This window comes from Centroberyx gerrardi, chromosome 18 (assembly GCF_048128805.1).
Source record: "Centroberyx gerrardi isolate f3 chromosome 18, fCenGer3.hap1.cur.20231027, whole genome shotgun sequence".
NCBI classification, from domain to species: domain Eukaryota; kingdom Metazoa; phylum Chordata; class Actinopteri; order Beryciformes; family Berycidae; genus Centroberyx; species Centroberyx gerrardi.
In genome coordinates, this window is record NC_136014.1 from 1,209,820 (window position 1) to 1,223,668 (window position 13,849).

Consider the following 13,849-nt stretch of genomic DNA (forward strand, 5'->3'; position numbering starts at 1 on the left):
TAGGAGACCTCACACCCATCAGTCACCTACACATACCACAACGCCATACTTATCACCTTGACCATTGCAAAAAAGACAATATTGCTCAACTGGAAATACAGACAAAAAATAACAGCATCACAATGGCTCAATTTGTTAGCAGAACACCTCTCACTGGAACAAATCACTGCATCTAACAAAAATCAAACAACTTCCTGAAAACTCTGAATCTGCCAATGAACTAAGACCTTTTTTTTTTCTTCTTTAGATTAATTATAAACCTGTGGAGGCTGTCTGTCTGTCTGTCTGTCTGTCATTTTATCTTCACTAACTCTATGTAGGGGCGGGAGGGGAGGGGGGTGAATTGTTTGTTTTTGTTTGTTTCTTTTTTTTATATATGCACTTTATCTTGGTTCTGGAGTGGTGACACCTTGTCTGTAAAAAAAGAAATAAAAAAATATATATAAAAAAAAGAATGTTCGTTCCTGCCGGGAATCGAACTCGGGTCTCCCGATTGGGAGTCTGCAGTCTAACTCTCTGCAGCACACTTTCACCCCCGTGACCCATAAAGTGGTACACAGAGCGAACGACCAACCGACCGACCAACAGTGCGATCCATAGTACAGTTCAGTAAATTATCAAGCTGGAAAATGTACTCTTTGCTGCCCCCTCTGGCCACTAGAAAAAACACCCCTTGTATCTGGTCAGTGTGTGGAAAGAGCAGATGCAAAGGGGGGCAGCAAAGAGCATGTTTTCCAGCTCGCCGCACAGGGAAGAGGCGTAGAAGAGGAGTGGCAGCCATTTCTAAGATATCCATTTGAAAACAACTAGGACAACTAGGACTGTTACTCATGTAACAGAAAAGGGTTCAAGGACCCCAGAAAGCTTTTCAGATTGGCAAAATTCGGTCTGGAAACCTTGCCTGCTCGTAGTCAAAGTTCCTGAACGATCAAAAACTCAAACAAGGACTCGGGACTGGCACCCATGCAGTGTTGTGCCAGTCCCAACGGGGGCTACTCCCATCCTCAGTGCACAGGCTGTTTCCGTCTCACGCAGAAGATTGCTGAACTTGAGGGAAGGATATCTACTCTATACCAAATAAGAGATGATGAACAGCTCTTCGACTCGGCGGTGCAGCCGACAGACAAAACTCTTCCCTGGCTCGGTTCCTGGTGGAGAACTGTCCAACATGGTGGATCTCTGGATGAAGCTAGGAGCTAGACCCAAGACCCTTGCCTGCTCGACTCCCCATAACCTGGAGCCATGGACCATTGTACGGGGTGGAAATCAATGAGGGAAACTCTATTAAACTCTATTACTGATAAGATTGTTGTCCATGTCAGAACAAATGATATTCCCCAACAGCAGTCTGAACTGCTAAAGCAGGATTTTATCCATCTGTTTAACACTGCAAAGGACATTTTTATTTGCGTCCAATCGCCACACTTGGCCACAGGATAGGTCATTTCAGCAGGCCAACAAACTCTGAAACTAGCGCTATTAAATGTCAGGGCACTATCTTCGAAATCTTTTGAGGTTAGTGACATTAGAAATTTTTAACTTGATTTTATTTTTCTGACAGAGACCTGGCTTGACAGCAATGGTTCTACTGTTCTTATTGAAACTGCGCCACCAAGTTTTAATTTTCTACACACCATCAGACTTGGCAAGAGAGGGGGTGGTGTAGCAGCTCTCTTCTCTGACATATTTCAATGCAAGCAAGTCTCTGTTGGTGATTTTACTTCTTTTGAAAATCAGTTTTTTATTTTGAAATGTCCCACTCCAATTTTATGTCTCACTGTTTACCGTCCCTCTAAACGCTCAAGTGATTTTATTGATGATTTTGCTGAACTGCTATCAGAAGTCTCTATAGACTTTGATAGTATTTTAATCTCAGGTGATTTTAACCTTCATATAGACAACCCAGCTGACCCTGGTGCCAGAGAGTTTACCAGCCTCTCTCAGCACATATCTGAGCCCACCTACAATTGGGGGCACACATTGGACGTCATTATTACCAGAGGTTTAAATGTGAATGCCATCTTAGTTGTTAATGTTGCTGTATCTGACCATTTTTGTGTCTTTTTGAGGTCACTGTTCATTTAGATCTACAAGTTGTTTCGAAAACTGTTAAAAAATGATAGATCTTTAGGAACACCTACAATCTAACGTTACAGCATCACCCAATGACCTTGTGGACAATTTCAACTCTAAAATAAGAGATCTTAGATCAAACTGCTCCAAAGAAAACAAAGTCTCACCACGGGAAACAAATGGCATCCTAGAGAAGCAGTATGAGCTTAAGGTAGTCAAAGAGAAAATGCCATTAAGCAGAACAAAAGTGGCATAAAATAAAACTCCAGCTGCATTACAATATTTAAAAAGCCAGTCTTCAAGTCTTCATAATCACAATAATCAAATGAAAAACACCAGAGAGACATGTTTTGCCAGGATCATCAACAATAACACAAACAGTCCAAAGACACTCTACCATTGACAGACTGATCAACCCTCCTTCATCAATCCACCCTGAACTTATCTCCTTGAAATGTGAACAATTTGCAGACTTTTTCAAAACAAAAATTGTGAATATCAGACAAGCAATTAGTAGGCCTACTGCCATCCCTATCACCGATGATACGACATCAATCCCCTTTCATTTAACCAGGAGACCTACTGCTATCATGGCACATTTTTCTCCTGCAACTTCTAAAACAATTCAGGAAGCTGTGGGCCAGCTAAAATCCTCTACCTGCTGTCTGGACCCTCTCCCCTCAACGTTTTTTAAGACCGTTTTCAGCTGCCTAGAGAATGATGTACTAAAAGTTGTAATGGATGCATCAAAGCAACTACAGAACCATATCTAACCTGCCATTCCTCAGTAAAGTCCTTGAAAAAAATGTGTACAATCAACTTAACAAATACTTAATTTCAAACGACCTGTTAGACATTTTCTCGTCCGGCTTTAGACCCCATCACAGTACTGAAACTGCACACATAAAAGTTATTAATGACCTCAGAATAAATACGGACTCAAACAAAATTTCCATTCTCATACTTTTGGATCTCAGCGCAGCATTAAACACCATCAATCACAACAGACAGATTGGAAAACTGGGTTGGCATGTCAGGACCTGCTCTTAGCTGGTTTAAAACCTACTTGCAGGACAGAGATTTCTTTGTGTCGATTAAAGATTTTGTCTCCAAGAGAGTTAATATCCATCCTTGGGCCACTATTATTTAATTTATATATGCTCCCACTAGGACACGTGATAGGGAAACACGACATTCTTTACCACAGTTATGCAGACGATACACAACTCTATATCTCCCTTTCTCCTGCTGTCCTATAAGTCCTATAAAATTACTGATAACATGTATTGCAGACATTAATATATGGATGTCCCAAAACTTTTTTACAAAAGGATAAGGCTGGTGTTTTTTAATGCATTTCTTACCATCAACAAATCCTATGAAAATAACAAAATCAGCAATGAATTTGTTTTGCTAACAAGTCTCGTCCATGTAGCCAATGCCCAATAAAGCCATGTCCCAGTAGCCATATGGGTTCTTCCTTGGCCCATGCTACACCCTTCCACGAAGTTTCATGAAAATTGGGCCAGTAGTTTTTCCGTAATCCTGCTAACAGACAAACAGACAGACAAACAAAGAAACGACACCGAAAACATAACCTCCTTGGCGGAGGTAATAAGAGGTTTCCTATCCCAAGCAGACTCTGAGAAATTAGTGCATGCCTTCATCACCAGCAGACTAGATTACTACAATGGTCTCCTCATCGGTCTCTCTAAGAAGACCACAGGGAGACTGCAGTTAGTTCAGAATGCTGCTGCACAAATTTTAACCAGGACAAAGAAAATTCATCACATCGCTCCTGTTCTAAGATCTCTCCACTGGCTCCCAGTGGCCCTTAACGTTGTCCTGGGAGTTTATGTTATGGATTTCTTGCAGAACCGGCATACAGCCATATGTTTTTTCTTCATGCCATGAACAAACTCTCTGTGGTTTAAATATCCAAATTGAATGATTGCCAATGACGCCAACACAACACATTTCTCACTGAAGGCAGCAGTGGCAGTCAGAACACAAGTAATGAGGAGCATAAAGGGTTTTTTTTTTTTAAATAATGCACTTATGGATGGGAAAAGGAATTAGAAGTCTATAATGGTCTATTGTCTGTACATAAAATAATGTCTTCATTTTATAGGAGTGTTTTTGATTTATTATCAGCTTAATTTCACTAAATGCAAATTCAAGAAATTTGACACCAGTGTCTGAGACCAAGACAAGATCAAGACAAATTAGGCCGAAGACCAAGACAAGACAGAGATCAAGAGATACTGGGACTGGTCTTGAGAGTGACAGCACTGAAAATCCCCTCCTTAACTCTAATTTTTATTTATTTTCATTTATTTTCTCTCTTATATAATCATTCTGTGGTCAGATTAATATTTCCAGTTGACTATAACTGTGACCTTTGCACTCCTTACTATTGGTTTCTTGTGATGTTGTTGATCTAGGAACTTGGTTTCCAAAACAGACAACAGACAACTTTAGGTAACCAGTTGACTACTGCCTATATTCTATCACGACTCGAACAAACCAGAATGATTTGGGGAACAAAATTAAATAAAAACTCTTGGTCCAATTTACTTATTTTTCTGTTGGCAAATAATCCAGCACGTCATATATTATAGCCTATCACCTTAGTGCTCAGTGAGGCACAACATAATTCAGTAAAGAAAAGAGTGGGAAACGGCACATCACTCAGCATGCTGGAAAACTTTTGTAAACAAGTACAAGTTTAGTACATTATGTATGTACACTTTGAAGTTACATTGCGTTGTTACACCAGTGCAATGTACAAGTACATCATGTAAAAGGGAGATTTTCATCAAGTACCTACACAGTAATATGGTACACATTACAATAATTTCCCATAGGTTAATACACTGGAATAAGGCTATTAGAAAGTTTTGTAAAGCTGTAATATATTTGGGTTAGGGTTAGGGTTCATAAGTCTGTAAGTCACTATGTCTCTGGCGCAATGTCACCAAAACAAATCCCTGTACATGTTATATTGATGGAACAGAGACATAAAATTTGCACACACGCACACACACTCACAAACACTAACCTGTACACTGGTGAGTGTAGTGTACTGGTAAGCTTTGATAACCAGATAGTTTGCCTCGATGTCAATCAAACCCAGAATCATGTACTTCCACCATCGCCGTTTCAGAATGGCCAACAAATTTTCCTCACCTGGTAGAGAAAGACAGAGAGGAGAGAGAGAGTATACACACTCATACGGTATATGTACTCCATACATCTGTCCTGTCCTGCTTGACACATTTTTGGCCTTCATGTAAGCCCCTCAGTACTTGTTTTGGGTCTGCAACAGCCCTGCATCTGCCATTTCAATTGCAAAAAAACAAGACTAGGATGTCTCGCCTCCTCTTGGCTTTCGCACCCTAGTATAATACGTCTTCTGTACTGCCGTCTGCATTGTAGTGATATACTATATAAGTGGCACTTTGTACAATTTTAAGGGTTCCTGCCTGGGAAGTGCATGTAAACAAACATTTTGATATTCAATTCAATTCAATTCAACTTTATTGTCATTGTAAAGTGCACAGGTACACATACAACGAAAGGTAGTTGTGCACTCCCAGGTGCAGGTGCAGGTGTTAGTACGTATACCCAGAGTTACTTGCAGATGGTGTAAACAATGTGGCTGTTCCAGAAGGTAAAAAGTAGCATTCGGCTTCATGCAGTGGTCGCCGTTATGGGAATCACCTCTCGTATGTTCATAGATTTATCTGTAAACCACGATAGTGTGTGAAAACAGCAAAGTGAAAAAAGTCGAGTCAATTTAGTGTGTGAAAGCAACAAAGAGAAATAAGTAGAGTCAATATATATTTTTTTTATACTTTATTGGAGTCATATTTTTTTGTGTTGGGGTTGTTGGTTCCCACGGCGCATCACGAGGCAAATTCAGGTCAGGCAGCAGGCAGTCAGGTAACGCTTAGTGAGATGTTGCTTTGTGAGATGGCCACTAGAGGGCGTCTTTGACTAAGAGATGGCCTCTCGCCTATTGGCTAAATGCCACATTGAGACCCATACACTGATAATGCTATATTGGATCTCACAGGTTGAGCCACACTCTTCGCATCCGACATCTTCTGCTGTCCTGCAAACCTTAACAGTAGGTAATGTTATTACCTGTGGTATGTGACGTTGGTGGAATAGGTAATTTAACCGATAAACATGGAATAGGTTATTTAACCAATAAAAGTGATGCACTAGCCGAGCATTGCTCCTACACTGAGCCCCACTCTCTGCCATTAATTTACATACATCCACGTCTTCCGTTGCCCTTTAAACTTTAACGTTAGGTAACGTTAAAGTTAACGTTAAAGGTATTTAACCGATAACCGTGTCGTAATGCTTCAGTGCATTGAATTTAATTGAACACACGTGCTGTGGGTCTGTACAGGATCTGTGCTTGTTGAATTTATTTTTTTCGTAGGAGACAGCGAAGGCACGTCATAATGTGAGCAAACACTAACAGTGCAAACAACACAATGTCACGTATACCACCATAACTCTTTAGGTCTTGACGCCACTTCTCGCGCAACTTTCAACAATGGGCAGACCGTCAGTCAGTCAGTTAGCTACTTTCACTCTTCTAGGCCAGTCCCATGGGCCCGGCTCTGCAGCAAGTGGTGAAGGTGGCCCAGTCCATTACTGGCATCTGACTCATCTAAACAGGACAATTATAACAAGCGGTGGCTGAGGAAGGCCCACAACATCAAGGACCCCACATACCCGAGCCATAGTTGTTTTCCCCCTTCCATCTAGCAGGCGGTACCGGCGCATTAAATGCCGGTCCACTTGACTCGGGGTCAGTTTTACCCCTAAGCCATGGCTTAGGGGTAAAGGGCCCAGGCTTCTGAATATTGCCTAAACACATCATGCACTGTGTATGTACTGTGTGTGTTTCCATGATCATTACCAATTAGAGGCATTCCTACATTTGAGATAACGGTATGACTTATGATCAAAGGATTACAGAAACAAAGATAAAACAGGGAAGCCTGGTATAACATTGGGATGACTGTAGCTTGTCCAGGTCAGTTTCTTATTGAATTTATACTATATAGTCTGTTTTTTTCTTTTTTCCATGAAGTAGCACCGCAAAGCCTTCTTGATATGTTTTCTCCTCACTGTACTTCTGCCGTGGCTGTTTACGTTCGAAAACTAAAGCCACTTGGACCATTATATGACCTTACGTGACCAAATATCTATTATGTGTCTTATACGCAGCTGTGAGGTATTATTTGGGACAGTCCATTTCTGCGAGTAGATCCCACAGAACTATAGAATTCATGGAAGTATAATCCTTGTATCTTATTTTATTATTATTATTTTGTATTGATAGTTGTAGTTGTAAAGTTAAAGTCAATGCTAGCTGGTGTACCTTCGGATAATTCTTTTACCTGATAGGTGTAAGGTGTTGAAATTATAAAAATGGTTTGTTTTCTCATTTTTACTTGTGAGACCTGGGTTAGGGTTAGTATGAGGACAATGGATTTACGTTGTAACATTAAATGTAAGATTTTAAAATTACCTTCATAAAAATCGCCAGTGTGTATCAAATTCTTTATTTCAATGTACACTGAACAAAAATATAAACGCAACACTTTTGTTTTTGCTCCCATTTTTCATGAGTTGAAATAAAAGATCTAAGATTTTTTCTATGCACACAAAAGGCTTATTTCTCTCAAATTTTGTTCACAAATTTGTTTAAATCCATGTTAGTGAGCACTTCTCCTTTGCCAAGATAATCCATCCACCTGACTGGTGTGGCATATCAAGATGCTGATTAAACAGCATGATTATTGTACAGGTGTGCCTTGGGCTGGTCACAATAAAAGGCCACTCTAAAATGTGCAGTTTTATCACACAACACAATGCCACAGATGTCGCAAGTTTTGAGGGAGCATGCAATTGGCATGCTGACTGCAGGAATGTCCACCAGAGCTGTTGCCCGTGAATTGAATGTTCATTTCACTACCATAAGTCTTAAATGTCGTTTCCGAGAATTTGGCAGTACATCCAACCGGCCTCACAACCGCAGACCACGTGTAACCATGCCAGCCCAGGACCTCCACATCCGGCTTCTTCACCTGCGAGATTGTCTGAGACCAGCCACCCGGACAGCTGATGCAACAGTTGGTTTGCAAAACCAAAGAATTTCTACACAAACTGTAAGAAACCGTCTCAGGGAAGCTCATCTGCATGCTCGTCGTCCTCACCAGGGTCTTGACCTGACTGCAGTTCGTCGTCGTAACCGACTTGAGTGGGCAAATGCTCACCTTCGATGGCGTCTGGCACTTTGGAGAAGTGTTCTCTTCACAGATGAATCCCGGTTTTCACTGTACCGGGCAGATGGCAGACAGCTTGTATGGCGTTGTGTGGGCGAGCGGTTTGCTGATGTCAACGTTGTGTGAGTTGAGTGCCATGGTGGCGGTGGGGTTATGGTATGGGCAGGCATAAGCTACGGACAACGAACACAGGTGCATTTTATTGATGGCAATTTGAATGCACAGAGATACCGTGACGAGATCCTGAGGCCCATTGTCGTTCCATTCATCCACTGCCATCACCTCATGTTGCAGCATGATAATGCACGGCCCCATGTTGCAAGGATTTGTACACAATTCCTGGAAGCTGAAAACATCCCAGTTCTTGCATGGCCTGCATACTCACCAGACATGTCACATGTATAGCTCTAATTGTATGTGTAACTGTGATGCTTTATATAATAGTTATTTGCATTATTAAATTTCTTCATCTTCACATGGGGCTTAGATAGCCATGTTTGATATCAAAGTGTTCTGGAATTTGTGCTGAGTTTAATGTCAATGTATGTAAAAATTAAAAATTAAAACACACAGTTACAAAGTGCTTCACACACACACACACACAAAAAATATAAACAAATAAATAAATAAAGCAAAATGAATTACAATATAAGACACAGCACAATGAGAAACAGACCAAAGTAGAACGAACAAAAACATAGGACACAGCACAACACGGCACAATGAGAAATACACCAAAATAAAACAAACAAAAACATACAACAGGGATAGAGATCTATAAAAAGGCTTGTCTATAAAGATGGGTTTTTAGAAGCTGCTTAAAACAGTCCAAAGATTCAGCAAATCTGACAGATTGGGGAAGTTGATTCCAGAGGGTTGGGGCTAAAACTGCAAAGGCGCGGTCACCTTTTGTCTTGCAGTTGGAGCGGGGGACGGATAAAAGGCCGAGATTTGAGGAACGAAGTGGTCGAGAAGTGGAATGAGGAACGAGGAGATCAGAAATGTAACTGGGGGCAAGGTCATGCAGGGCCTTACATGTTATCAACAGGATCTTGTAGTTTATTCTGTATTTTACGGGAAGCCAGTGGAGGGATGCAAGAACAGGGGTAATATGGGACCTATGGCTAGTTCTAGTTAATAGCCTGGCAGCTGCATTTTGAACCAACTGTAAACGATTTAGAGCAGCTTGACTGAGACACGAGTAGAGGGAATTGCAATAATCTAGACGGGAGAAAATGAAAGTGTGAATTAATAGTTCGAGATCCGTAGAAGACAAGATACATCTGATTTTTGCAATATTTCTTAGCTGAAGAAAACAGGACTGGACGAGCTTAGTAACATGATGGTCGAAAGTCATATACTGGTCAAAGATGATACCAAGATTCTTAGCGGTAGAATTGATATTTGAGTGAAATGGACCAATAAACTGATGTAGCAAAGTGCAGTGGCAAAGTTATCAGGTCCAATTAAAAGAACTCCTGTTTTGTCAGGGTTTAGGTGGAGGAAATTACAAGACATCCAATCTTTGGTGGCGGCTAAGCAATCATGGAGGGAGGACAGTTGATTCAGGTTATTGGGTTTGGCAGAGAAATAGTTCTGTGTATCATCGGCATAACAGTGATATGACACGTCTTGAAAGCGGCTGAACAAATGACCCAGAGGAAGCATGTATAATGAGAAGAGGATTGGTCCAAGGACCGACCCCTGAGGGACTCCACACAGCAGGGAAGCTGAGGAGGACACATGATTATTGATACAAACATTAAAATATCTATTAGTCAAATAAGAATGAAACCAGTTTAAAGCTGTACCAGAAATGCCAACCCAGTTGTGCAACCTATCAAGTAAAATGGCATGATCGATGGTATCAAAGGCAGCAGTTAAATCGAGTAAAATAAGGATGGAATATTCACCTTTGTCTGCATGCATAAGAATGTCATTGGTCACTCTTAGTAATGCAGTCTCAGTACTATGCTTGTGGCGAAAGCCGGATTGAAATTTGTCAAAGATGTTATGACCCTCAACCAACTTCAGGAGTTGGTCTGTAACGACTTTTTCTAGGATTTTGGATAAAAAAGGTAGCTTGGAGATTGGCCTATAATTCTCTAACTGGGAAGGGTCGAGCGTGGGTTTTTTAAGGAGTGGCTGAACACTGGCAATTTTAAAATAGTCAGGTACAGAGAGAGAGTAATTGATAATAGAGAGCAGGCTAGGACCTAAGACAGGAAGGACGGATTTTAGAAATTTTGTGGGAACCGTATCACAGGGACTGGATGAGGGACGCATATGAGCTACAGTGTTTAAAAGAAACTGCAGGGAAATAGGAGCAAATTCAGACAGTAAAATAGGGCGGCTGAGTGGGGCGGGGGGTAAAACAGTCGGGGGAAAATTGGACCTCAGACTGTCGATCGTGCCAACAAAAAAGGATAAAACGTTTTCACAGTCATTAGAAGATGAGGCGGGAATGGCAGGAAGAGAGGGATTTATAAGCTGGTTGATAGTACTAAACAGAAACCTTGGGTTGAGTTTATTACTATTAATCAAGCCAGAAAAATAGGCAGCTCGCACATCTTTAATGGTTTGGTTCAGTTTAATCAGTAACTCCTTCATATGGAGGTGGTGAACTTCAAGTTTAGATTTTTTCCAACTACGTTCAGCTTTCCTATATTGCCTTCTTTGCAGGCTCTCCTCCGGTGGTGGCAGAGCCGAACCAGGGAAGAGTGGTATCGCCGTGCGCGACAGCAGCTGAGCACTCGGTGGATGGACCGGCGCAGCAGGAGGAGCTCACCATGGAGAGATGTTTGGCCTGTGCAGCAGCAACGGACGAAAAGCCCAGGATTAACTCATCCTTGCTCTTAAGATCCTGTTTCAGCCGTCTGATGTCGTCTTTTAGCAGTAAGTATGCCGGCTGGCAAAGTCCACACACAGCCATGATGATGCTAGTGATGATAGTGCCTGATAGTTCGGGTAAAGATAAATAAAAGCAGCGTAACCAGCAGTAGAAACAGCTGTCAAGCTTAGCCACCAGGCTAAAAACAAGCCTAGCTAAGCTGACAGGCAGGACACCGGTAGCGAACTGTTGCTAAAACTTTTCTTCTTGAGAATGTCCGATCGCTAAGATTTCCTCAGCGGGTAAAAGTTCTGTTAAAAACAACTAAAAACCAAAGGATCGGTAAAATAAGTAATGAGAAAATATAGTAAAACTGTGAGAATTTGTTCAAGGCTCACTGTGTCTGTGTAGCCGACGGAAGCCGAGGTGCTACGAGGTGTTACGATGGTCAATTATATTAGATAGATTCAAATTCAAATTTGAATTATATTAGATAGATCTGGGAGCCAAAATGAATGTTTTATGCATATGTAATGAGCTCTTTCCCGCCGTAACACTAGACGTACCAGCCCACACACACACCCCTCACCTGATCACAACAAACTCACATGCAACACTGTCCAAAGTGGGCTTCATGCACTACGTGGTTGCAACCCGTGTGCTAAAGGAGTCTGACAACAACCAAAGTTTGTCTCTGCAAAGATGGACTCAACAGCATCATCATCACTACAAGCCAAGTAGAGAGCCTGTTTCATCCTGAAACAGGTGAAGAGAACCTTGCTGCCTTGCCTATCTGCCTGATACACCAAATACACACATGCCAGTACGTGTGTCCTGCCTGCTGCAACTCCGCTATCCAGCTATCCTGCTGAGTTTAACTCAGCAGGAACCACCAGGAACCACCAGAGTGGGTCGGCGTTCACCTTGAGAGACCCACAACACTGTCTAGCTCGCCGAGTGCTGCAGCCTACGTGCTTCACCCTACGTGCTTCAACCTGTTGCGGCCAAGCAGCCAAAACCACGGGTGAAATTTGAAGCCAATAAGGAAGTGGGGGCAGGCGGCAATTCCTCTAACATCCGCTAGGGGCTGGCTCCAAAAACTCCAAAACTGGCCCGACTCCATGCAAGTCAATGGGACCACAACCCAACTTCTCACTCAAAATCAAGTCAATAAATTTTTTCAACAAGAGGTTACGGTCTCAGTAGTTAATTTCACTTCTTCAAATAATTGTGTCATTAACGGGATATAACAGTTATAAAACAGGGTTGTTTTCCTAGTGATTCCTCACCTGTCCAGTGATCGACAGATCGTCGATTACGGACCAATAGCAGGCGGAGCTGCGCCACTGCGCCGCTGCGGACCACCCTCAGGCTTGCTCTGGCTGCACTGGCTCCAAAAAATGTCAACATGGCAGCGATTGTAAACTCAATCTTTTGGCTTCAAAACGGCCCTTCAGAAACCTATGGGTGACGTCAAACTCATAACATCCATCTTTCTTTACAGTCTATGGTTGCGGCCTGCTGAGATCAACTGAACAGACGTCTGATCTTCTTGCTGTATTCTGGAGAAAGTTTAATTAAGTGTTAATGACTTTTGTGTTGATTATGTATAGCCTACATTTTTAAATATTTGATAAGAAAAACGTATAAACTAGGCATAATTACCCATATCAATGATGTATTTCCATTACTGCTTATGTATTTTGAGGCTTTGTGCTTGATTTCATACTTTTGGATGCAGGGCTAAAATGCTATTAAAATGGACATGAATGGAGGACTCACACAAGCTGCTGACATGCTGCTGACACGACGTAACAGGTGTAGACTTGGTGTAAGTGGTGGTGGATAACAACTGTTTAGTGGAGGAAGAGAAATTAAATAAATAAATGCCTGCTTCATTTGATTGCACTACATCTGTTTCACCAGCAGATATCACTCACGTGCGCTGTACTAATCGAAGTTCTGAGTAGTGAACCCATTTTAATTACAACTGGCTGTAAAGCCTCAAAGCTTCAGGCTCATTTTGCCATCACTACTTATGGGTGCACTTTTTTTCATTCTGAGATACTCTCTTCATTCAACTAAATTCCGCTATCAGCCTATGATCAGCCTAGGTTGGGGGCAATCAATGCTCTGCTCCATTTTTTCGAGGGGGACATTTTAAACACGATTTAATATTGGAGGGGACATGTCCCTCCATTCCCTGTGCTTCCTATGCCTCATCTCTGGAAGCAGTAGGCAGCGGTAATGCACCTAATGCTGGTTGCCAACTGCCTTAAAAACGCCAGAAAAAGAAGACCAAAGTGCTGTGGTAGCACAGTGTTGTTGTAACTACGAGAATCGCTGAATAAAATATGTAGCCTAATTCATGCGTTGACTTAGGCTTTGACTTACAGTTAGAAAATCACCCAGCTACATCCTTGTATGTGAATGTACAGCACACCGGCCTCCAGTTGGCTGATGCTTGTTTCAGGCCTACCATGCCTGGTGTACGAGTGCACACTGTATTTCCCTTGTGCAAGGCTTTTAGGACTCTGATTCATGCATTACTTATATAGTCAGCCACATTGCATCAATGCCTTTACCTTGAGTTGGGATCAAACTGCAAAGCCCCACTCGGCAAAATATTTTG

General features: G+C 41.8%; 1 protein-coding gene across 1 annotated transcript in view; it reads right to left on the bottom strand.

Moving 5' to 3' along the window:
- The window catches only part of slc35f1 (solute carrier family 35 member F1), a 160,230-nt gene that overhangs the window by 81,309 nt on the left and 65,072 nt on the right, over positions 1-13,849 (bottom strand). The window contains exon 3 of the mRNA XM_071906362.1: positions 5,135-5,262. Coding sequence (XP_071762463.1) covers positions 5,135-5,262 — 128 coding nt within the window. The remainder of the gene's footprint in view (positions 1-5,134; positions 5,263-13,849) is intronic.